Source organism: Delphinus delphis, chromosome 16 (assembly GCF_949987515.2).
Source record: "Delphinus delphis chromosome 16, mDelDel1.2, whole genome shotgun sequence".
NCBI lineage: Eukaryota > Metazoa > Chordata > Mammalia > Artiodactyla > Delphinidae > Delphinus > Delphinus delphis.
The window spans coordinates 58,867,759-58,893,659 of record NC_082698.1 but is presented as its reverse complement, the minus strand read 5'-3'; the positions used below and the strand labels follow the sequence as shown (position 1 = coordinate 58,893,659).

Genomic DNA, 25,901 nt, shown 5'->3' with positions numbered 1-25,901 from the left:
GTTACCAATTCAAAACCTGGCAGTCCTCATAGATCCCACTCTCTCCTTCACCTCCCAAATCCAGCTGGTCACTAAATCCTTTTCATTCTATGTCCCAAACATCTCTCAGATGTGTCCACTCCTTGCCATACCGCCCACTCTCCTACTATTACCCTTAGCCGAGACCTCATCTGGACTTGCTTAGACAGTCACGACAGCTTCCTGAGCTCTCTGCCCCTGCCTCTTTCCTCTTCAATTCCATTTTCTACACAGCTTCCAAACTGATCTTTCTTAATTAACTGCATACTTCATTCCCTCTTTAAAACCCTTAAATGGTTCCCTGTGCTTTCAGAGTAAAATCCAAACTCCTTAGGCAGAAACCTGTATGTCCTGGAATCTTTTTGGCTTCAGTCTCTTGTATTCCTATAGTCCTACGTTCATCTACAACCAAACTACTCAATATTCCTTGAACTCACCACAATTTCCCCATGGCCTCTCACCTTGGCCCTTGCGAACATCTGTCTGCAGGTTATCATCCTGGGGAACTCCCAGTCATCTGCCAAGAACCAGGACAGAGCCCACCTCCTCCATGCCTTTAGCAATCCCACTGCCCACCAGAGACGGCAGGAGCTCCTACATACTCATTAGCTTCTTTTACGTACTTGTCACATTGCAGAGTGGTTGCCTGCTTGAGTGCCTGTCTCCCCAGATAATCTTTGAGATGTGTGAGGGAAGGCACCATGCCTTATTCATCTCTGTATCTACAGCACCCACACAGGGACCAGCATCAAAGAGGCATTCAGTAAACACGGGAAAGAACAAATACATAAATGCATCGTAGCTGTCAGGAGGCCTAACAAGAGGCAGACCCTCTTGTTTGAAAAAAGATGTTTCAGCCTGATAGAATTGTACACGAAAACAGAATATGCTGACCCACAATGATAGCCCCGGGGGCTTCTCCTAGGGCGAGATTTATGACTGAACTTCAGGAGGCTCTTTTTCATGGCTCAGAGGCCCCTTCTGTTCATTTGCTGGGTCTTGGTCACATTTCCATTAGAGTCGTCTAAGAGCTGAGATCCGAATAGGCACTCTAGGCATGGCAATTCACTTTGAGTTCTGCCAGCTGCTTTCTCTCATCAACTAGAGTCTGCAAGGGTCAACCTAAGCCCTCATTCAAGATCAAAGCTAAACCACACCTGACAAGTGAGTGGGGGAGAGACAGAGGCCAGTTAGTCCCAATCGCCTCCCCAACTCCTCCTGATGACATTTGCTGGCCCTGGGCCCCATCCAGTGCCCCCTCCCCTCTGCTGGGTCTTAGCTCAGGGCCCAAAATGATTATTCTCTATTCATAAGAAGGAGGGTAAAGACAGTGCTATGGGCACATTGAAAGCTGATATCCCTGATCTCCTTGATCTCGGTGGAAGACACTTACACAGACCCATGGATGCTTGAGAGCCTGGTCAGCTGTGATACGCTTTGCAGGGTTTATGGTCAGCATCTGGTTGATCAAGTTCTTGGCTTCAGGAGTCACCGTGTCCCACTCTGGTGATGGGAACTAAGGAGTGGGAACAAGAGGAGGAGGGGTATGAAATCTGTGAGCCTCATACCCCCTATAATTGGGGTACTCTGTGTTACCTAAAGCTGCCCAGCAGGGTGTGGGAAAGCCCTGGGGTATCCCAGGATCAGGGTCAACTTAAAGACCAGGAAAGGAAAACAGAACAATCATGGTTAGAATGCCAGAATATCAGACCGGGAGACTCTGACATCTTCTGGTTCAACTCCATCTCTCTACTAGGAGGAATCAGGTGTTCAGCGCTGTGCCGAAGGCCCCACTGCAGTGGGAGAGCCACCAGACTTCTCATCCCTATGTCATGCAGCACACCACACAGCCACACCATTCTTTGCAAATAACAGACCAAAGGGCTTCAGTGGACTGCGTGACTTTACAGCTACCAAAAATGGCTGTGCAAAAAAGCTGCTCCCTGGGACAGGTGGTGTCAAGAACTGAGGCCTATATGCCATGCGCATCCCTGGGTCTTCAAAGTCCCTGACACTCCCTGTACCCTGTGACACACTCAACACGCCCCTTCCCCTGGTCAGAGCCTGAGGGGCAGGAACAAACAGGTCCTTACATCATAGGCTCCAGCCTTGATCTGCTGGTACAGCTTGTGCTGATCCTCATCCCAGAAGGGAGGGTAGCCCACCAGGAGGATGTACAGGATGACCCCTACAAGACAGGACACAGGTCACTGGGGTCAGTCACCTGCTTTGCTGAGGAACCAAGAAAAGCCACACAGGGCTCAGAGCCACCCAGAAAGTCAAGGCCATACCAGAAGGAGAAGTGAATGGCAGCCAATAATGCTGTGCCACTATGCTTCACTCCCCACGTCACCAAGCCGCGTCCAGGATTTCTTTAGGCACAACCCACCTGCTAAGGCATGGGCAAATCCCTCTTCAAGAAGGATGCAACGTCATCTAGGAAATACTTGGGGAGAAGGGTGTGATGGAAACAGCCATCCCGGGGACACTAGAGAAACACCGTGAGCTCACATATACCAGACGCCTGTGGGACCCACAAGGAAGAGCAATGCCTCTTTCTTGCCATCGCTGGAAGTCGAGGGCCCTTAACACCAAAAAGCTGAGTGTGTGGAATGGGCTTACCGCAGGCCCAGATATCCACAGGTTTTCCATAGGGATCTTTCCTCAAGACCTCAGGGGACAAGTAACCTGGGGTGCCAGCAAAACCTGTAGTGGAAGAGACAGCGGAGGCACACTGAACCCACTTTCTCTTTCATTAAACCCACATTAGCAATTTCCCCCAAGTCCCTTCTTACTCCTGTTGCATTTGCTACATAAGCTCTCAGCACACGGGCAGCAAGAGATGACGGGCTGGGCTTCTTGTAGTGCCCGGAATCTAAATCAGAGGGTAAGTCCATGTGTCTACCAGGAATTCCCATCCTCCCCAGAGCAGCAAGAACACAGTGCTAACAGCAGCAAGTCTCACTGTACTGAGTCATGGAGGGCCAGGGGGAGTTCTGCACCCTCCCCTCCTCCAGTCCCTGAGGAGCCCAGGGCCATTAAGGGTCTGGCTTCTAGTTATGAAAGAGGAAGGCAGATCAGGAAGAGGAGGAAGGGCGGGGGCTGCATTCCAGGAAGACAGGGTCACTCTTACCAAACCAAGCCTGTTGCTCTCCCTGTACTTCGATGGCTAGGCCAAAATCAGCCAGCTTGACTGCGGCACCCTTGCATTTACTTGCCAGCAGGAGGTTCTCAGGCTGTGTAAGGAAGACAGAGAACCTCGTGAGGCACCCACCCGCAGCCCAGACGGAGCCTAGTTTGGGCCTCGCAGTACTACTATCTGGCACCAGGTGGCGCCAATGCTTCACAAGCAAGAGGCAAAGGGGGAACCTGGGTAGTACCTTCAGGTCCCGGTGGACAATGTCATGCTGGTGGATATGGTTAACACTCTCCAGAATCTGATGTATACAGTGGCTGCAAAAGCAGAAGAAAGGTCAGTTCAGGGTTAAACCATCCATGACCACACGCTGTGGACAAAAGCACTTATCTCTGGGTCAGGGATTAACAGAGAATCACTCAATGAGGAGCTAGAACCTTGGACTTAGGACATCATCTGTTAAACCTACTTTATAGAAGAGGAAACTGAGGCCCAAGCAGATTAAGTGGTTTTTCCAGGCTCTCCTGCTAGATAATGGCAGAGGACAGACTAGAACAGGGTCCACCATGCCTCCTTAGACTGTAAAGGCCCAACATATTCAATTGGTTTCCAAGAAACTGGGGGACATCTCAGACTCCTGAGAAAGAGAGACCATCCAACTCCTTCCTTGTTTCTCTTCCCCGCTATGGTAACTCTGTTCTTGGAGAAGAGGCTTGTGGTAGCAACTCAGGAAGGATAGTCCAACTTATTAGCTTAAGTCGTTTCGGGGGTGGGTACACTCATTCTTTCATTTAAACGTTTATCGAGCACCTACAGGCACTGTGCTTGGTACCACATCAGCTGTAAAGATGACCCAGTGCCTGCCCTGAAGTTTATCATCTAGTAGGGGAGATAAAACAAGTACACAGGCACCATCAAGAAACAAGGTACTAAAGAGGGTTCCAAACAGGCACCTGAGGAGCATTTCTGATCATGATTTTTCATAGAAAAAGACAAACTAACCTAGAGTCACATTCAGCTGCTGATTCGTGAATCCACCTTCCAAACCATCCTGCCACACTTACAGTCAAACTCCTGGTGGGGTGTACTGGCAGTCTAGAGCACTGGTGAAAACTGGGGGATGATTACGGCCCCCAGAGGACATCTGGCAATGCCTGGAGACATTGCTGGTTGTCACAACTGAGAGGGACAGTGCTACTGGCATCTAGCAGGTAGATGGTTCTAAACCTACAATGCACAGGAGGGGCCCTAAGGACAAAAAATTATCTGGCCCAAATGTCAGTAGCGCCGAGGCTGAGGAACCCTGGCCTAGAGAATGGAGCAGGTACTACCAAGTGTCTGCTGAGCTGGTGACCTGGACTTATTTTTCCTTCCTTTAAAAGCTGATGCTGGGGCTTCCACAAGAGCCAAAGGGTCTTGCTGGGCTCCTGGAGGCGGAGGCTCAGGCCTCCCTATAGGACACAGCCCAAGAGTAGGCCAAAGAGACTTTAAGACTGAGCTGAAGAGGCGCGTCTCCACAGAAATATATAATTAGAACAGAGCCAAGCTAGCAGGGAGAGCCTTCTGGCCAAAAATGGCAAAAGTGCGAACTGTCCCAGCAGAGCCAGGCCAAGCCCACTGGTACAGTCACCCGCCCCGGCCCCCCCTCCTCCCCGCCAGGCTCCCTGAGCTATCACTGCCTCCTCCCGCCCAGAGCCTGGTCCTCCCCTGCTGGCACTGGAATTCATCTCCCACTTGAGAATTTTTCCTGAGGCTGAAGCATCTGAGGTTGATCAGCAAACAATGGCCTCTCAGGGTTGAGAAATCTGTGAGGAAGCTGTGCTCCCCCACCCTCCAGAGGCAGCCAGAGCTGCCACATATGCCTGAGAAGCTGCAGGCAGGATGATCAAAATCAGGTTGTAAGGACATCACCCGAGAGAAAACTCAGGGCGGGGGAGGAGCCGAGGAAGGAAAGGCAGGCCAAACAAGCGCCCCAGAGCTGCGGTGTGGGAGGAATTCTGCTGTGTCACACGGAGGAGCTGCCAGGGCTTCCTGGAGGGCTGGGGGCTGAAGGGTATGGCCTAGGAATGGTCCTCTAGCCTGCGGAGCCCCACATGGGGGCTGGTGATGGTGGTCAAGACACAAGGTGATTCAGGCTGAAATCTCTCAGGAAGGTTCCCCGGTTGGATTATTAACCCAGACATTTACACTCCTTTGGGACACAAACCATGTTTTCTCCATCTCTGGATCATCCCCAGGATGCCTCGTTATGCAGCAGGATTTGTCAAAAGAAAGAAGCAGGGATAGGGAGGGTCCTTGGGCCCTTGTGAGTAGGCGGTGGTGCAAAGAAAAGGTATTTCTGGTGTGACGGCGTAAAGGAGATATGTAAGAGCTTTGCAAAAAAACTGATCTGGGAGTGCTGAATTATTAACTCCTAACAATACCCACGGAATGTAGCCTGAGTCCAGCTCTACAGAATCCTTGTCCAGGTAAGAGCTCTTCTGATCTCCCCCAAAGACGATTCAAACAGGCAGGACGCCTGGCCCCCAGGGCCCTCATCTCACCTGGCATCAGCTTCACTGTAGTATTCTCTGGCCACAATGTCTTCAAACAGCTCCCCACCGGTAACACTGCAACCAACAAAGAGGGTCAGAGGAGGCAGGTCAGGTGTCCAACCCCAGCATCCAACAGGTAACAGGTCACACTGTACAACAGCTTTAGAGAAGTGTCAGCTCTACATGCATTTTGTCTGAGAGCCCAGAGCACGCCAGTCCTTCAATGACATGGAGCTTCTCCTTGGGACAACATGGGCCCTCCCTTCCCCCTGCACATTTCTGTTTCTGTAACCTATAGATTAGCTAATACTCTGGTAAAGATGAATATACAGGCATCTAAGAGAAAATAATCAACCTACTCAAACAGTCATAGCTTTATTTGAGACCAATCTGAATACGAAGATAAAGCTGCCCAAGAATGACAGACCTACCACTGAAGTTGAAGAATAATGAGACCAAGGACACAGAGACCCAACCCGGAAAATACCAAAGAGGCATTTCTAGGAGGTGAAGAGCCACTTTTAAGAAATTAAACCGTAACCAAAGTGGAGGAGAGACCAATGGGAGCCTAGTTTATGACTAATAAAAGGTACCTTCAATTTCCCAGAATTTTTAAGGTCATGCAAAGACCTATGTTCTATTTCTCCACTAAGGACAACACACCAAGAAACAAGAAAAAAGCATCTGCACAAGGTGTGCTGCTGAACAGAAATGCAAGAGCAATGCCATCCCGGGGTTCAGAGCCCGGGGGAGATACGGAGTGAGCAAGGAGACCCTCGGCAACCTGCCCATTACCAGAGGAAGTTCAAAATCAAACCCCTCTCCATGGGCAAAGGAGGGGGACCCTCGGCAGAGGCTGAAGACCCAGTTTAGGCCTTTTTTCCAAGCCTTCCTCTTGAGCCGGCTGGAGGGAAAGGCCCCCACACCCTCAGAAAGCGGCACTTACAGGTCAAACACGAGGTAGTGAAACCCTTCTTCAGAAATACTGTCATGGAGGCGTACTGCAAGAGAGGAGATGGGGACAGAGATTAACAGAGAGAAAACCTGGAAATCCTACTCCTCTCCTCCTTGGCCACCCCAGCCCTGCCCCGTCCTGTCAGCCCCACAGGCTCTCTCCTGAGAATGGGCAGACGCCCAGCAGCCCCGGTCCAAGGCAACATGGCCACAAAGCAGAGACGACCAGACCCCAGGTCCAGCGCTCTGGTCGCCACCTCAGACTGCCCACAGTGTAGGCGAGAGACAGAAGCTTTGTGGCTAAGAAGTAAGATAGGACGGAGAAAAGCAAGAACCTTCTTCCCAGAGGGGGCTGGTCCCAGAGAAGGTAGTCCTGGGATATGACACGTGAGGGTGCAACGCAAAGCGAGCAGCACCGAGAGACACAGACTGCAGGGGGACAGAGAAGGACAAGATGGGAGAGCCTGAGAGCCTGGAGTAGATGGGAACAGAAGAATTAGAGGGAGGGGAAGAAGTGGGAAAGGCAGAGCCCAGCAGGGAGGCGCGTGGAGGGAGGATGACGGATGGTGAGCACGGGAGGCAACACACAGATTCAGGCGACGACAACAATAACCATTTATTAAGTGCTCACTACGTGCCAGGCCTTGTATTAGGCTCTTTGCGTACATTACTTACGCTACAAGCATTTACTGAGTGACTACTGGGTGTTGGACCCTGTGGTAGATGGCGGGATTTAGGAAGGACACAGTACTGGCCTTCAAAGAGTTTATTATTCCTGATGACCACCCCGAGATAAGTATTACTCCCATTCCACAGATGAGGACACTGGACGCTCAGGGACATACAGTATCTTGCCAAAGGCCAAAGATGTAGTGGGTCCAAATGTGAACCCAGCTCTTTCTGACTCCAAAGACTGGTCCATATCACTGTTTCCTATAAGAAATGTGGAGTAGCCCACACACCCCGGCAACAAAGCAATGGAGCCCGGAGAGAAACCACTCACGAATGTGCCTACAACAGCATCAAAGACGGCTCCGAGAGGCTACTGCATGGAGCTGCAGTGAAGCCTGCAAGAAAAGGCTGGCGAGCAGAATCCCTTCCTACTCCCCACCTCCAGAGCTCGTGGGCAAAAGCTCAACCTAATGTCTTCTGAGGTCTCCTCTTCAAGCCTGTGCCCACAAAGCCACCTCGGGGTTAAATGCCAACCCGAGCATCATTCTACTGCAAACACAACTTTGTTTTGGCCAACCATCCTAGCTGCTCCTGTCCCTTCCCTCACCTGCACTCTCTTGATGGGGAGCCTATGTTCCAAAGGGCTTCTTCTGTTTGACCTTCACTCCATCCCTCAGCAGTTCCAGGAGCACCCTGCAGAGCACTTCAAGAATGGCCTGACACCAAACCAACCAGTGAAGTTCTTGGATACAAAGAAATCACAGTGTCTCTTCCATGTCCGGCCCCAACCAGCTCAAATGACAACTACCGTTTCCAGTGTGAGAGCGTTTCATCAGGGCTGAGGCACTTTCCTACGTACCCTTCCCACCAAAGCAAGATCAGCCGAATGTAAAATACAGGCACTCAGCCATCACTAGAGCCCCGTGGTTTTCCTCACTTGACAAATGAGGACTCGGGCCTGCCAGGGCTAGAACCAGGGCCTGACAATTGTTTATACTTAATATTGCCAACCTTATTAGATCTGATCTGGTTACTCACCCCAAAATTCCCCCAGAACTCAGTGTTTCTGCAATTTACCAATGGGATCAAAGGCAGTGGTACTTCTAAAACCCCTCCTCCTCAAATGATTCTCTCCTATGCTCGGGCACATAAGCTCATACTTCTCTAGGCCTGTGGGGGACATAAGGAAGGAGCCATAGCCAAACCCCTGCCTCCCTTCCACCCTAACTGAGCCAGGCACGCTCAAGCGAGCTCCCCCAAAGCCCTGCCACCCTCCCTCCTCGCTTGTGGGTCTCTGGCAGGAGTTGGTGTCTCATGCTGAGTCCTGCTGCAGCTGCTGCTCCCTTGCTTCCAAGAGGACTTTCCATTTAATTAAAAATTTGCTACTAAAAAGCATTAAAGTGTGTAATACAAATAATCCCCTGGAAATCAGCTGTCCCAGAAGCTGAAGACCAGCTTCATTAGGGAGGTGACCAACAGCAGCAGGACGATGCACTGACAGGGCAGCAGGTACGATGCTAACAGCCACTCCCCGGGGAGTCCTGCCGCCTGGCCCTGCCTCCCTAGGATCCCTGCCCCCAGACCCACCCCCCGAACCCAGCACAGCAGGGCTGAGAACAGGGCAAAAAGGGCAGGCACCCATGCCTCTGCCCAGACAGGGAGTCACTGGAACTTGCCCTTCTCCAGAAAGGCCACACACGGAGCCCAGGTGGGAGGAAGCTGGGAGGGGAATCAGAAGAGCAGAGCAGCAAAGGAAGACTAATCCTCCCAGGCCACCCAACCCAGAGAATGGCTTTGATGTGTGTCTCAGAGCATGGCAACCACCAAGACAAGGAGGGACAGGTGTGGAAGGCTCCATCGCTGAGCAAGACTGCTATCTTTTTGTTTCCATTTGTAAAGAAAATTAACACAGGACTGAGAACAAGACAAGAAACTTGAATGCACCACTCTAACTGCCAACCTAGCAGATTCTTGATATTAATGATCCAAATTACAATACCTAACTCGTAGCTGAGCTGTTTCAATGTGCTCGGCATTGTGCCAAGTGCTTTTACACATGTTATTTGACTGAACCCTTGCGTTAGCTCTGTCGGGTAGGTACTTCTATCACCCCCGTCTAACAGGACAGGAAACGGTGGCTCCAAAAGAAACTCACCCAAAGTTATACTGAGAGGCAGAGCTGAGACTTGAGGACAAGGCAAACTGACAGCAAGATCCCTGATTTTGTGGAACTGCCTGCCAGGGAGTCACTTTCTCCATCCTCTTAGGCAAAGGAGCTCCAACCTGTCCCCACTAGCCCTGGCCATTCTGATTCACTCAGCAGTGTCCATTCAGCACCTCCCTGAAGCAGGCGTGACTGTACATGCCACGGACACAGCTGTGAACAAGGGAAACCCAGCTCTGCCACCGCGCAGCCTCTGGGGGATCAGGGAAGACGGGCTTTAAAGAAGCACTTGCATAAATGCGTAACCAAGCGGTACTGTGCTGAGGGCTGTCAGGGAGAAGTAAAGGATGCTATGGATGCATGGGGAAAAAAACAATCCAACACCCAGGCCATTCCACAGTCATGAGAGGGTACGAAGGCCTAGGAGGACCAGACCAACTCTAGACAGGAAGATCTGGAAAAGGAGTATGAAGCAGTTACTGCATTACAGTGATAAACCTAATTATTGTTCTTTACAAACTGTGGAAGGAAGAACAGGCCAAAAAAACCCCTCGATGTCTCATACCTTCAAGTACTGACAAAGCCACAACCCAAATTTTGTGGCTGTTTCCAATTCTTTAAAAGCCACCAACAGTATGCCACATTTTAACTAACAAACTTTGGTCAAAAAAGCACTGACAAAGTATCACTGTTCATATCCATGGAAATAACACAGTGGGAAGGAGGTCCTGTCATCCCATGGGCTGGTGAGGGATGAACGCTGTCCTCCAGAAGCGGGTGGGCAGGGATTTGGGAGCTGCTCAGTTATGATCCAATGTTTCCTTCTCTTTCTTTACAACCGCTTTTGCTACACTTACTATTAGCTGTATGGACCCTGGGCCCAAGGTAAAACGCAGCCAGGCTTGAATAACTTGCGAACTGATTTGGGTCTGGGAGTCTAGGAGGGGTCACCTCTGGGAGCTGGAATCTCCATTTTCATCATTTCCATTTATTTCCTAGGCCTCCTTTGCTTACTGAACCTTTTCAAAACAACTCCACGTAGAGGCACAGGTGACAAAACGGAGGCACAGGGGGGTGAAACCATGTGCCGAGGTCACAGCTAACCAGCAAATCCCAGATTCAAACCTAGAGGACTTGACTCTAAAGCCACAGACCTTTGCTTCTCCACGTGCAGTCCATGGATAAGCAGCGTGAGCATCAGCAGGAGATGTAAGGAAGCTCAGGTCCACCCCAGACCTACTGAATCAGAATCTGAATTTTAACACAATCCCTAAGTGATTCACGAGCACATGAAAGTTTGAGAAGTGCTGCTCTAAACCACAATGCTAGACTGTGATGAAACTGCTGGGGCAGCTCAGCACGAAGGAAGACAGAGTCTATTCATTAGAGGAATTTAGAGCAGAGAGCAAGCAGAGCACAGGTAGAAGACACTTCACTCAGACTTTAGATGATTAGCACTACTGCCGTTTCCTCCTCTCAACTCCATGCCTCCGGCCACTCTCCCAGGGCTGTTTCAGGTCCTGCAGGATGCCTCAGAACCAACAGGCTTCAAAAAAAAAACAGACTTTACCTTTTAGAGCGATTTTGGGTTCATAGCAAAACTGAGAGTAAAGTACAGAGAGCTCCCACCTACCCCCTGTCCCCACACACGCACAGCGTCCCCCAACATCAACATCCCCACCGGAGCGGTGCATTTGCTACAGCTGATGAGCCTACACTGACATATCATTATCGCCCAGAGTCCATGGTTTACGTTAGGGTTCGCTCTTCCAACAGGCTTTCAACTCCTGGGGCAGAATACCTATCAGGGAAAAAAACTGGGGGTGCCTGGCTCCTTGTACCAAATACCCTTCTGAATTCAAGTGCCTAAGGGTCTGACAATAACCAGAGGTGGACCATATGCTCTCTGCTCTCAGCTTCCTCAGTTCTGCACCACTCTTGGGCTGGTCCACTTGTATCCCTGAGGGACAGAGTTAGAGGCTAGAGCCAAAAGGGCCACAGCTCTGAAGGATGGAGCAGTGGAGAGAGGAGATGAATACTGAATTAAGGGGACCAAACTGCCTCCTCTTCTGCCACAAGCCAGGTCAGACTCCATGGCAACCCCGCCTCCTGGACCTGCAGCTCCCCCACATCTCCAGGAGTCCTGGTTCCCACTGGACACCAGATAGCCTGGCTAGCCCGCTCTGCCAGGACACGGTCCTGACTCACCCTTCCCTCCCCCTGCTCTTGACCCCAAAATAGGGCCTCAGACCAACACGCCCAGGATCTGGGAGCAGTCGTGAAACGGAAGCACAGTTCTAGGAGATCAGACGCTGACAAAGGGAGTGTGCCTTGCCTGGCCTTCCCTGGGTCCTGCTCCCTCCCGAACAAAGCAGATGGCTGGGGTACATGGTCACTCCATCTGCCTTAATTCTGAGCTGGGGGCAGGTGGTTAAAAAGAAAAAACAGCAGGGGTGGGGGGCTACCAAACCAAGTAAAGTCTAAAAGGTCAAAAAGTATATATCTAATTTAAAAGAAAACATAAAAAGAAGGCTCGGGCATTATTCAGCTAGAATCCCAGTTTTGTACTTGCCGGTTGATTCTCGACTGTCTTCATCCTACCCTAACCCTGCTGTGGTCAACCATGCCCGTGTCACAGGTAATGCAGACATGGTTCTGCCTCCTGCATCATCTACCCCACCCCTTGTTCTCCTCCCTCCAGGAGGACAATTCATCATTGCTCTACGAGTTGGTCACCTGGGACATAAGGAAAGGAAGTTGCCGTCCGCAGACCCTGAGACCCGGGACTGGAACACCAAAATGCTTCTGTGCTCATGGATGGCTTTAGTCACCCACGTTCTTTTTTCCTCCTGCTCTGCAACTGCTAGGTCAGAGGTCACAAGCTCACAAAGCCTAGAGGGACCAGGTAGGCAGTACAAATGTGAGAGAACAGCAAAAACAGTGGCCAGCGGGCTGAAGGGGCAGCCACTGCCCAGCCCCAGCTGATTCCGGCCACATAATGGATGTGGGCTCAGCAGAGCCAAACCTTCTGATTTGAAAGATTGGGAAATAGAATTTTTTTCAAAGTGTGAAATCTCGTTTTAAAATACTGGCAAACAATAAAAATATTTTTAAACCACTGAGCCGGCCAAACAAAACACGCCTGAGTTTGTGCCTGCTGTTTTAGCTGCTCCTCTCATCATTTCTCTTCTACCTAAGGCAACACTTTGGTCCCCACCGTCCTGTTTGCAGGTGAGGGTCTAACTTCAGAGAGCTCCGGTAGTTCCAAACCCAGGACTTGTGGGCTGAGAAGTTCTGGCTCTGTGGAAGACTGCACCAGGCAGAGCTGAGCACCAGCTATGCCAATCTGCTTCGGGTGTAATCCAAGCTGCTGATTGCCATCTATAAAGCCCTGCATGGTTGCAGTTCTGGTTACCTCACAGCTCCTCTCCCCTTGGGCTGGAGTACGACCTCACTCTCCTACGTTAAGAGCTCCCGGTGAGCATTCCAGCCCGAGATCTGGGAAGCTGGAGGCTGAGTAGCTCTGGAGGAAGCATCGAGCTTCGGCAAGTCGCCTTACAGCCCCAGCTGCCAACCCAGCGGAGTGGGAGGCCTCCAGGGCACTGTGGGAGCCCCGATATTGAGGCCGTGCCTGAGGAGCGCGGAAAACGTGTTGTCCTTTGTGATGATCACAGCTTTCAGGGAAAACCTAGGAGATGCTCCCTGCTCTGCCTCAAGTCAAGCCCGGGGCTTCTGCTCAGACACTGCAGCCAGCCCAGTTTCTGTTCCCTCTGCAAGAAGCACCGAATTGGGGCCAGCGTTTTTGGCAAAGACTACTTCAGCTGAACAATGTAAAACGGAGCCGGAGTGGGTTGTGGCAGGCAAACCTCCTCGGCTTTACAACAACCAACAATGTGCTCCTGTCCCCCGTGTCAGGGTGGGAGCAGGGAGAAATCCTCTTATTTTTCTCCTTCACCATCCAAGTGGCTCCTGCCATCCCATCTCCAGAGAAGCCAGGCGGGTGGGCAGCTTGCTTTCCCGGCTCCGGGGAATACAAACGGGAGCACCATGGAAACCCCCAGAGTGTGCACGACACCGCAACAGGAACAAAACTTTTTCAAGTCCAGAAACAAAATCCGGACCCTTTTATGATGGCCATGGAAGGCCCCTGGTGAGGGATGCTGGCAGGCTACTAGCCCAGAGCCTCACACGCCGAGGACCTGGACCTCAGCCCAAAGACGGAAGGAGAGGGGAAGAAAGCGAGTCTGAAACATATTCTGATACCTCACTCCCAGCCCTGAGATGGCACCACAGGGATGGAGACACTCAGGTCTCTGAACTAGAACACCCCAGAATTCTGAGCAATACATGGCTGCTATCCTGCTTGGGCAAAAAAAGACACCAGGCAAAGGCCCAGGGACAGAAGTGGTTCCCTACACAAAAACAGTGGATTTCTGTTCTCTCCAACTTCCACAAAATGCCCAAGAAATACCCTATGTAAGGGCACTTACCAATGTTTGGATGCTTCAAAAGTCGGCATATCCGGGCCTCACGTTCTAGTTTCTGGTGATCTAAGAGCAGAAGAGAGAAAACAAAAGCCATCAAACACCCACTCTATTTGTGGCCGCCTGGCTATTCATATGCTTTCAATTCTTAGGCACCAACTATGCCCTTTTTACAATTTGCTGAATTAATACATCACGTCACGGCAATTCTGGAGACAGGTATTAATGACAACCTTTTCCTGATGAAGTGCCTTAGGAAAGCTTCCCAAGTTAGTGAGTGGCAGAGCCAGGATATGAAGCCAGGTCTTTAACTAAAACTGTAGTGCTCTTTCCACCACAGCAGGGATTTCACTGGGCCAGTGTGTCCAGAATCTCTTCCTTGTTGGAAATACTAATAATAATGGCTAAGTTTTATTGAACACCTACTACAAGACCAGATATTGCGCTAGGAGTGCTGCATATATTCTCTAATACAGTCTTCATGGCAACCCTGCAACATAATGATGCTGACAATGAAGATGGCGATGATGTGAAAATAATAATAATACTAGCTAACATTTATTGAGAGCTTACTTCTACACCAGGCAGATACATATTTTAATTTAGTCTCATAACAATGCTATGAGGTTGCTAGTATTATGATGCCTGTTTTGCAGAAATCCTGCTTCTCCCCAGGATCCTCTTGGCTGTCCACTGCTGGGAGCTCTGACCTCTTGGCACGCAGGCTCTGGGGTTACTCTGCTTTGGTGAAATGACCAGAATCCAAGAGCCCACAAATCTAAGCAAGCTGTGTTTGGTCAGTTCCTTCCCCGGGAAGGCAGAGCTCCAGGAAGTAGAAAGAGAGGCTGCTACTACTCAAAGCAAGGTGGCCTAGAAGCCCTGCCCACCCTACCCCCCAGCTCTACTTGCTGGAATCCTGCCAAAGTCACCTGCTTCACAGAGTCTTCCCTGTTCCTCATGGTAGTCTGTGACTTCTCTCCCCATGACCCACCCCCATCTCCCACAGCACCTCTTATAATTCTCACATCACACATTAAATCACACATTAAATCTTTTGGTCACAAGCTTTTCAAAGGGTGGGTCCTCTCTGCGTGATGCTTCCTGGAGTTCCTTCCATATCAGAGGCTTAATAATGGTTTGTCAATAACATTGACAGTAGTAGTAAAAACTATTATTTATGAAGCATTTACTATATGCCACGCAGAGGCACGGAGTATCTTATTTCATCCTCACAGAAACCCCGTGAAGTGGAGGATCTGATTACTTCCACTACACTGTAAAGGAGGAAACTGAGGCTTAAAAGGTTCAAGTAACCTGGCCAAGGTCCCACAGACAGGCAGTGGATACAGGTGGTCTGAGCCTAGAGCCCTCTTTCTCATTGCTATGATGTGATGACAAGATAAAGAAAAGTGAGAGTATTAAGTAAAGACTCCAGGCTTTGGGGGGCATAGTCCGGTTCACCTCAACTTCCCCAGGTCCAGGCAGGTACCTTCCCATCCATTGCTGCCAACAATTCCCACCTCCCTTGGTAGGGGCTTCTGCCCATCCACCTCTACCTAAATAGCAAGGAGCCTCTGTACAGCCTCCCATGACCCTCACAACCATCTTACCAGGCAGGTGCATTGATTATCCCATTCCACAGATGATAAAACAGGCCCAGAGAAGTTAAATAACTTGCCTGAGATCCTACAGCAGGAAAGGGATAGAACTGTGATTTCAAGCCCAGGCCTGCCTGAGATAATGTACGGATTATAGATGAGAAGGAATTCACATTTACTGTTTCACCAACCACCCTCAGCTTTGTCCTAAACTTTCCCTCTAGGGACAGCTCTGCTTTGTGGAAGAAGGACGTGGGGACAGGCAGAGATTAGTTCCTGCTGCCCAGCTAATCCATCCCAGCTGTCCAAAGATCTGGGTCAGGCCTTCCTTCCCATCCTCGAGTTCAGTATGACCACTGACCAGGATGCAGCCAGGAGAACTCCAGGTAACCCCACATTGCCTGGGATCCCTCAGGGCCAGGGACCTTCAGAAGGTAGGCAGTTGAGGAAGCAACACTAGCCCTGCCTAGTCCCCCTTCCCCCCCTGCAGGGGGCCTTGCTTCTTCCAGATCTTCCAGATCTGGCCAGAGGATGTCAGGGCAACCCCACCTTCCTTCCATCCCTGGACGTGGGATGGCAGTACCAAGCTAGTCACCCTAAAGCTGAAGACCTACCAGCCCTCTCTCTGACCACTCACCTCACACCCTCCAACCCACAACTCTCGGGCTTGGCTGCCCGGGCAAGTGCGGGAGAACAGTATCTTGCGATGCGGAGGTGGCAGCTGAGGAGAAGGCCCAGAAGATTAATGTTCATCTCCTCCCTTAAGACTCTTACTGGCTAATAGTTACAGTTCCACAACAGCAACAGCACTAAAAATACGGGTGCTCTGGCACCCGTATTATCAGTGACTCAGAGTAAGAAGGGAAGAGACACAGAGTCACACTTCCAGCTCCTTGAAGGAGCTGCCCAGGGTCCAGAGGGTCCTAGATAGTCACCTAGTTCGACCCTAACTCCAAGGAGCTGAGCCCCATGTTCTGCCCAAGGCCTGTGTCTCCTCTGAACCTCGGGTCCTTAGTCATGGAGTCTGGCCATTAACACATCAGCTTTGGAGTCAGAGAGCCCCAGACTGAGTCTCAGGGCCGCCATGTTGGGTGAGTTATTAAACCCATCTGAGCCTCATTCATTCACTCAGAAAATATTTACTGAGGCCTACTATGTGACAGGCACTGCTCCAGAGGCTGGGGATATGGCAGTGAACAAAAGAGATAACAATCCCCACCCTCATCAAGCTGATATCCTGGAGGAGCTGAGGGGAAGGGACAGACAGGAACAACCGGATGGTATGTTAGATGTCGTGGTAAGTGCGATGGAGAAAAATAAAGCAGGGAAGTGGGAGAGTGGACACTTAAAATAGGTGGTCAGGGAACACCTCAGCAAGGAGGTGACGTTTGATTAGAACCCGAAGGAGGTGAGGTGAGAGAGTGAGCCAGGCACACAGCTTGGGAAAAAGTTTCCTCACTTCTAAAATGGAGGCAGCGATATTCATGGATTAAATGATGTATTTGGGTAAACACTGAGCACAGTGCCTGGCACACAGGGAGAGCCTCCTTTCCAAAGGCCCAGTGATAAGACAGACGAGACCTCCCAGGCTGGGCTTGTGCCCATGGCCATCACCAGAGACACGAGAGTCAGGCCCACTCTCCCTCAGCCTGGGCAGTCATGGGGTCCACAGCACAGCAACTGAGCCCTCCGACCTGGCTCCATCACAGCCTCCTGTTTGGGGGTGGCCCACCTGTGTCTAGAGCCGACAGGGGAAGGTTAACAACAGGGGCTCATCAGACAGAGGACAGCCCAGGAAATGCTGCTGCCCGTGGGATCCCTGGTCTTCCTCGGCCTCAGCCTTGCTGGCTGTGGCGCCCTGCCATCCCGAAGCTCTGCTCAATGAGCCGTATGGTTTCTGCTTACCACGCTCTCCCTGACTCCTTACTCCTCGCACAGCCAGCCAGCACCCCACCTCTCCAGCTGTCGTCTCTTGTCCCTTTCCCCCCTCACTTCCGGTCCTGTTGTCCCCTCCAGGGCTGCTCCATGTCTGGGAAAAAGCAAAGGGCTCCACCCCAGCAGCAGTGGTGTTTGAGGAACAAGTAAGGTTTGCAGAGCATCTTTTCCAGATGAAAGGTCTGTCCTGTAAACTCGCATCCCCAGCCCCAAAAGGGGTAAGGCCACTGAACTGGCCTGGTCCACAGTGGTAGGTCCAGTCCTGGCTTGGCATCCCAAGGTGATTAAACATCAGCCAGTGCTCTTGTCACAAAGGCAGCCTTCTCCCTTGAGACGCCCCCTCCTTCCAGTGACCACTGAGTTTGCCGTTCCTAGGGAACAGCCCAGACCTTCCAAGGCTGACCCTCTTCCCACCCACCTTTCAACTGGGCTCATCCCCACCCCCTCACACAGCCCAGCCCCCCCTTCCTGTTTGACAACGGCCACTTCCCGCTTTTGCACAGGGCCACTTCCTGCCTGCCTGTGAGCTACTGCCATGGAGAGACCCACCCCTGCCGGCCTTCAGCCCAGCTCCAACCATAGCCCTCTGCAAGGATTTCCCCTCAAGAGCAGAGGTGGCAACAGGCGCAGAAAGCAGAAGCGGCCGTTATCAAGATCCCGCTTCAGGCTTTCCTAATAGCCCACCCAGGGCAGAGCCAGGCCCTGGGACACAAGGATCCCTGGAGGCCTCACGTCTCCCGCTTTCTGCCCAAGCGCTTCAAGACTTGGTTCAGGGCACCACAAAGGCCGAATACCCTTGACAAGAAGGGCAGCAAGGAGTGACCAGATGCAGAAAAGAGGAAGCAGACAGTGAGGAGATGGTGCGTGGCAAAGGTGGGGCAGAGCCCTAGAAACACCTCTCCCTTAGGACCCCAGGGGAGATGCCCACTCCAAATTCACTTTCCTTCCCCAACAGGATCGGGGCCCAGGGAGGGTCGTCCAGATTCTCCACAGCCCTGCAGAGACACGCTGGCTGATTTAGTGACATTTCTCTAAAACCATGAATGCCAGCACCAGCTTCAACTAAGATCCTACTGCCACCTAAACATACAACCCACTGTAAGTGGGAAAGGACACAGAGCCCTGCTCTGGCTATGGGGACTCTCCCCAGGTTCCAACCTCAATGACACCCTTGACTTTTCAAAGGGTATTTCAAAGTTCTGTGCCTGTGGCCCCAACATGGGTTAGGAAAAGCTTCCCAGAGCCTATCGAGTTCAGATGCTCAATGTGGGTCTCTCCTCTTGTTGCTCTTCCAAGTGCCCCCCTCCAGGCCCCCCGTAGATATCGCTCCGAGGAGTATAAACAAGGGCAGCATAGGGATTTGGTGTCATAATCCACATTCCGCAGCTGCTTATAAACAGTCCCTGGCCTTGGGCACTGACTAGTGGGCATCCCAAGCCACAGTCTCACTGACCTTACCCTGACATTGTGATGCCACATCCATTCCTCTGTGAATCTCACTCTAAAGGTGCAAAGTCCCCAGTTAACAGCAAAGTCTGTGTATCATGTAAGAGCAGGGGCCACAGCTTCTAATTCCTTCACACCCATACACCCGGCAACTAGCTGAGGGCTGTGAATACAGTGAGACGGAGCCTGAAATGTGCCCACGTGAACCCCCGGGGCTCTGTCCTTTAACCTGGTGTCCCCCCCTTCCCTTCAGTCCTAACTTGAGCAGTTTTAACTGGGTGACACAAAGACCTGAGCCCTACTTTGGTCTCTGAATCTTAAGACAAGAGAAGCTTTAACTGAGGAGGAAAAGGAGGGAGGCACCGAGAAGTGCCCCATAGTGAAAGTCTCCCAAGCCAGCTTGGACAGGGAAAATCCCCATGGGGTCACTAGCAAGCCCCAAGAAGGCAAAGCTCTGCCTCTGGACACTCTCAAGGGCCAGAACAGGGTCAGCTGCCGAGTTCTCCATGCCCCTGGCAGGGCTCTGGGTGCCTGCAGCCTTTGCCCACTGTTTTGGTGACATTTCCTTCATGGTAACCAGCCCCAAGTAAAACATCCCAGGAAGCAGCCCCTAAAAATAGCTCCTCCCAGGGCAGCAGCAAGCAGGGGGAGGGGAAAGAGAGGGAGGAGAAAAGAGGGGAGCAGATGGGAAGCTGCTGCTGCTGATAGAGCCCAGGAAGTATAGGTGGTGTTGGGGGGAAGTGGCTGGAAATATCCCCATCATAAAGCGGTCTCTACCCACAGAGGTGGTTACAGATGACAGCAAGACCTAGCCAGCCGAAAGGAGGGATTTGCTCCACTGGGCTTAGAGCTCTGGGCCTAGATGGAGAGGTACGGGGGTGATATATCAGGATTTATCACAGGAACTAAATATCCAGAATATGTGTTTTAAAGGGAAGAGTCAAAGGGTAAGTGAAGTCCATACTGCTTAAGGATGCTGGGATCTGAGCACTGGCAAAATCACTGGCATGCCTACATCTCAAAACAAACCAATCTTTTGTGTCTTGGTTTCTCCACTGGCTGTGGGACAGATCTGGCTGGCCAGGGGCAGAAGACAAAGGGCCTCTGCCGAGAGGCACTCAGAAGGTGCAAAGTGCCCATTTCTTCCTGTCACCACCCTTTTGGCACCCATGGGATCAGGCCCATGTCAGCCCGCCAAGGCTGTCCAGAGAGCAGCGAGCACAGAGATGGGGCAGAAGCCTGTCACACCCACTCCTCCCCTTCCCTGTCTCCAGCCTCAGCAGAGAATGGGGTCAGCCACTCACCTCTAGGGTTTCAGCACAGCCTCAAAGCTTGGAGCACAGCTCCTAACAAGGGACCAGAGCAAGCAGCAGGAAGAAGCAAGCAGCAGGGCTTCCCCTACTGCCACCTTGGATGGGGCCACCTTCCAACCTCCATCTCCACCCTATGATGCCAGCACCCCAAGTCACTCTGGGAAGGGGTGGGAGGGCAGGGAGGCAGGCCAGTGTTGTGCGAGCTAAGTCACACAGCTCAAAGCATGACTGTGTGATGAAACTGGCCCTTAGCACAAAGAAGGGGCCTCCAGGCTGCTTCCTCATCTACCCAGGGAGAAGGGTCAGAGGAGCTCCTTCACTTATATACAAGTTGCCCATTTCTCTGTCAACAGAAATTGGTCTGTTTTATCCTCAGGAGGAAAGCACGGTTTTGGATCTAATATCTAATCTTCTTAAATGCTTCCTAAAGTCCCAGAGTCCCAGCGTTCCCGTGCTGCATAGATTTCTCTTTCTTCTGCCCCTCCCTCATTGCTGTATCACCCTCCTCTCTCTTCATCCTTAACAGGAAAGTCTCACTTGGAGATACCACAGGGGACACAAATGTCATGGAGGCTACTCAGGCCAACCACTAAGGGGGTGGAGACTTTTAGCTGGCACCACCCAGGGGGATCCTATTTCACTCCTCAGGGCCAGCTGGACCCAGAAAGGGACAGTCTTTGCCCTTCTGGTGGCCAACATGCGACAACTCCAGCCACTCAGCTTGCCACAGCCTTGGACATGAACTGACACCCCAATCTGGGGGCTCAGAAGCAGGCCTCTAATCACAGAACAGCCCATGTACACAGATGGCCACATACCGGCCAAGACACCACCTGGAGAAGGCTGGGCTAAGGTGTGTCTGGGAAATCTCAGAGATCATGGCAACAGCAACTGTCACAGCTGTCGCTGATTTTAGACAGCATTTCTTAAAAGTGTGGCTCAGGGTCTACCTGCATGAAATTCACTAAGGCACTTGTTAAAAATGTAGATTCTGAGGCTACACCCTAGACCTCCTGAAGCAGAATCTCTGTGGATAGAGCCCAGGAATGTGCATTTTTAGCCAGTCTTCAAGGTGATCCTCTTGAACACTAAAATTGAAAATTGCTGCTTAGAGGAAGTCCCAACATTGCCCTATAAGGCTGTTTATGACACGGAAGGAAGATGATAAGCTGCACTGTCTTCCTATATCTCCCACCTGCTTTATTCTCCAAGTACAGGTCTTTAACCTCATCTGTCCTCCCCTACAGCTGTGTCAGGCCTACAGCCTGGCTCCATGGATGAGAAAGGGGGAACCCAAGCCAGCACCAGGGTACAAGGGATCCAGCAACTTGGCTATGAGTTTCCTGAGCGCCAAAGCCAAAAGGCAACCAGGCTGGTTACACAGTCCATTCACTCAACAAGTATAGGAGGCTCAATATGTATCAGGCACTTTGCTGTATCAATATGTATCCGGCCCCGCCCACACCAAAGTGAAAGAAACAGATATGGTTCCTTACCGTTACCCTCCCAGGTCCTGGGGAAGGGGAAAGCTTTTGCTTGCATTTAGCTTCAACAGAAATTTCTTCACATGGGGTATACAGATTAAATAAATAAATAAGCAAAGCAAGTGCTGTAACAGATTTCATAATATTGTTACCAACAGCACCTCTTAGTAAGGCTAAGTATCCCATCATAGTGAAAGCAATTGGAATTCAGATAAATGGTCCAAATAGAGAAGTTTCTTATGACGTGAACTGCTCCAAAGATAAATCCTGAACTATGTAGAGAAAAGAAAGGACCATTTGCCCTTCAACTGTAGCAATATGGGAAATGCTTTGGATATAAGCAAGAGAGTGGGATATAAAATGTTATGCTCCATGAGGTGAAAATCTATATGCATATGAATAAAGATAAGAAGAGAATATGAAGATTTAAAAATAAAAAAAGACATAAGGGCTCAGGCTTCTGGGGGAGGGGGTGCTCTTAAATCTTAAAATAACGACTTATCATTGCCATCACCTGGCCCACTAGCTCTGCATCCAAGCCTATTTTAAATGCCTCCTGCAGCCTAGCTGAGAGCTAAGCTTGGAACCACCGGCTCCCTTAAGAGCCCCAACTCTACACCTACTGCTGTTCCAAAGCAAATGGAGTGACGTTATGTGACTTCAAGTGACTCTACGTAGACAGGCCCGCAGACAACAACAGCGCTCAAGGCTCAGCCACGTGAACTCATGCCCAAGGGATCCCTGGTCTTGTCGCACAGCCACCACCGTGGGCCCCCGAGGCCACCATGACAAGAAACAACAAAGCAAAAGAAGGATTCCCATCCAGAGCTGACCCCCCAGAAGACCAGGTGATCTCTCCCCATGCCTCCTGGGCCACCTTACCATGGATGCCAAGGAGAACCAGCCCGATACGCTCTTTTTCACTCGGCAGCACAGAGGATCACAAACAAGAAAGATAACAGGCAGAGAGACTCAGCAAACACAGCAAGCTCCTTCAGACCCTCATGGATGACCCTGGTGGGCCCACCACATTCCCAGACACAGAAATCCAACACCTGTGGAGCCCCAGACAGACAGACAGCGACGAGTGAAACCCAGCCCCAGCCACTGCACCTTTATAAAATATACAGCGTAAACTGAGAGGCTTCAGGGAAGCCACGGCCTTCACTCCCTAACCCCATGGGCACCAGCCTAGTGGGCACTGGCCCAACCCTCCCCAGGAGCTCACACCCCCCACGTCCACACCTACAGCACAGCCCCTGGATGGCTCCCTCCATCTCCAAGACAACACCCTCCCACTCTCAACCTCCAAACAGTACGGGCACTTACATATTCCTGAACTCTCTTGTTGGCATCTGTGCCTATCAACCAGGACCAGACCTCTGTCCCAGAGTTAACCTGGCACACAGGCCACGCAGCAGAGCCCCAGTTTTGGCATAACCATCTCGAGAGAGGGGGAGTTGCTGCCTAAAGCATATGATCTTACACAAGAATCTTCTTGGGGAGAAAAAAAATCAAAGAGAAATGAAACCTCATCCCACTTGGGCAGGGAAAGAAAGATATCAGCTGGGAAAGACGGGACACAGTTGAAAAAAGGTGAGGACTGGAAAGGGACATGATCACATCGGTTAGGGAAGTTCAGATGGGTAGGGAAGGAGTAGAAAATGATGGCCCAAGGCAGGCAGCTCCACAAAGTCACCACAACAGCTATCCTCATCCCAGAGTTCAGCTCCCAGCTGTCTCTCTCTCTCCCTCCCTCCCTCATCCCTGGGTCAGAGGACAGTGGTGCGATGAGGAAAGCAAAGCACTGCATCATTAACTGGAGACACCAGACACCAGCCCCATTTCTGATGCACCAGGGCTATGCTGTGTGGGCACGGGGAGGTATCCATTCTCAAACCGTCATCCCTGCCTGCGCCCTGCATCCTTGGCCAGAGGATGTCTGCCAAAGAGTCCAGCCCACCACACTGTCCCGCCTCCCCATGGAAGGAGGGCATCTGACTGCCCACATATCTCTATGGCAACCATCGCCTCCAACTCAAGGTACCCAGAGAGAAAGAAAACAAACAAATAAGTCAACTTAATAGCCAATGTAGAGGAACAGCAAGAGACAGGGGCTGGGAGGGAGACAGCAAGACAATCCCTGCTTGTGAGGATGGAGAGGCCCTTCCAGCCAGGAGGCAGACACAGCCCTGCTAAACAGGTCCCAGAATAACTGACATGATAGAAGCCCAATGTCATTTTATAGCTTCTCCAATGCTTAGGGACATCTATTACATCTCTTACCCCAGAGACGCCCAGGTCATTACTGGCCATGGCCCACATCTTCTCCAGGGCATCTGTCCTGGCTCCTAATATATTTATCGCATCCTATTGACTAGTCTTAATTCCTTTCTATAAGTCTCATAACCTTTGTCTTGGTGCTACACCCTGCAGCTCTCGATGACCTGACCCATCTACATACCTCCATAGTCACCACACCTGTTCACAGAGCACTTCACACATTGTTGGGTCTATACCTATCAGATGAGGTGAGTTTGGCAAGCACCCAATACAAGGTGCAGGGAGTGTAGGTTCAAGGTGTGAGAGACAGGGCCTGACCCTCCTGGCCTCAGGTACTTGGAAGGATCTCACAAGTTAGGCCCTCAGGCCTGGGCCTTCACAATTCTCAGATCCCGAGGCCAAGCTGCTTCCACTCCAACCAGGCCATTGAGATTTCCAGACCATGAGGCATCAGCCTCCACCCAGGACAGACTGCATCTGCTGTTGCTGCACCACCAACTTTGTAATTTGATCAAAAAAGCAATCAAGTTCATCTGGCAGGATTTGTTCCTGAGAAGCCCTCGACAGTAGCAGCCTCCCCTGATGTTTACAGATTCCCTTCCCTTGGGAGTCTGTTCTGCCGCCTGCTGGGCAGGGGGAGGCTGGATTTGTCAGAGCTGTTCACTTACTGCATTTTCATCTTAAGTCCCCACTGGGGCACAGGGATTCGGACAGCCCTGGAGTGGTTACCACTGCCCCAAACACAGACTCCAAATGACCCAAATGAAGAGCTAGCCACCCACCACTCCCCATATCCTCCACCTCCATAAAAACCAAACTCCTTTGAGCCTTCACAGACTACTCCTCCCAGCAGCAACCTACAACGCTTACATCTTCATTCTTTTCTACCTGTTCCCCATACAATTCCTTGCCTGGTTTCAAAGTCCACCCACCCTGAAATTCCAACGCTTCTCCAAGTGCTAAAACGCACAATCCCCAACTCCTGGAGCATCTTCAGAAGAATCCATAGCCCTTGGAGGCACCCTTGGGAGAGACCAAGATGAGGAATACTCACCCCGGGCAGATAATTTCTTGGTATTGATGATTTTTGCTGCATACTCCTGCGTGGAGGTTTTCTTCACACACCTGCGGACCACAGAGAAAGCACCCCTGGAGGGAGAAGGGGGAAAGAACTGGGAAACGGAGCAAACACACTTCAGGTCTGAGGACAGTGATGCTCCCAGCACTAGATCTTTAGTCAAAATCACACACACACACCAGCGTAGCACCCATCACCATCCAACATGGGGCAGAAGGATGTGGCCTCTGCAGGACACTCAACAGATGTGGGTGGAGGACCACCCTACTCCCACACCCACATCTAGTTCTGGGCGAAGCAACAGCCCTAACCTCAGGCTGTGCATCAAGCTGGTGGCAGATGCTTAAAACACACACCTGCTGCATCTCACAGACAGCCCTGCAGTCCCGGCCTAGAGGACCCGGAGAAGGCAAGAGACCCTGCCCTCTTCTCAGCAGGAATAGTTGTGGGTAGGAGGAGAGATTAGAAAGAGGGTATAATCCTCTGAGAGAGAAATCTCCCTCAACCATGGGGGAAGGTGGGGAAAGTGAGGCTCAAATCCCCCTCGCCCGGCTTCATCCCACTGCATCCTGGCTCAACTGACAGCAGGGAAAGAGAGGATCCAGTTGTGGGTCTCAGACATCAACAGCTCCCCTTCCCCATGATATTTCCCTCTACGTCTGCGCCCCCCCCCCCCCGCCCAGTCCCCCACGGGAGCTTCTACACTCCAGCTCTGGAAACATCTAGGGGGGCGGGCAGGGCGGGGGCTGCAGTGGCCGGGCTCGCCGCCGCGGGTGGGGGTGGGGGGGCTGGGGCTGCTGCA

At 51.4% G+C, this 25,901-nt stretch overlaps 1 protein-coding gene across 17 annotated transcripts in view; it reads right to left on the bottom strand.

The window, feature by feature from the left end:
* CAMK2G (calcium/calmodulin dependent protein kinase II gamma) overlaps positions 1-25,901 on the bottom strand; it is a 54,253-nt gene that overhangs the window by 27,545 nt on the left and 807 nt on the right. For 16 of the 17 annotated variants that reach the window (XM_060034760.1, XM_060034766.1, XM_060034763.1 and 13 more), the window contains exons 2-10: positions 25,076-25,170; positions 13,969-14,028; positions 6,635-6,689; positions 5,698-5,763; positions 3,399-3,471; positions 3,152-3,254; positions 2,641-2,724; positions 2,112-2,206; positions 1,412-1,534 (exon numbers count right to left, since the gene is read on the bottom strand). In XM_060034760.1, the coding sequence (XP_059890743.1) occupies positions 1,412-1,534; positions 2,112-2,206; positions 2,641-2,724; positions 3,152-3,254; positions 3,399-3,471; positions 5,698-5,763; positions 6,635-6,689; positions 13,969-14,028; positions 25,076-25,170 (754 nt within the window). Of the gene's footprint in view, positions 1-1,411; positions 1,535-2,111; positions 2,207-2,640; positions 2,725-3,151; positions 3,255-3,398; positions 3,472-5,697; positions 5,764-6,634; positions 6,690-13,968; positions 14,029-25,075; positions 25,171-25,901 lie in introns of those variants that run through there. The other variant, XM_060034776.1, reaches the window with a different exon arrangement.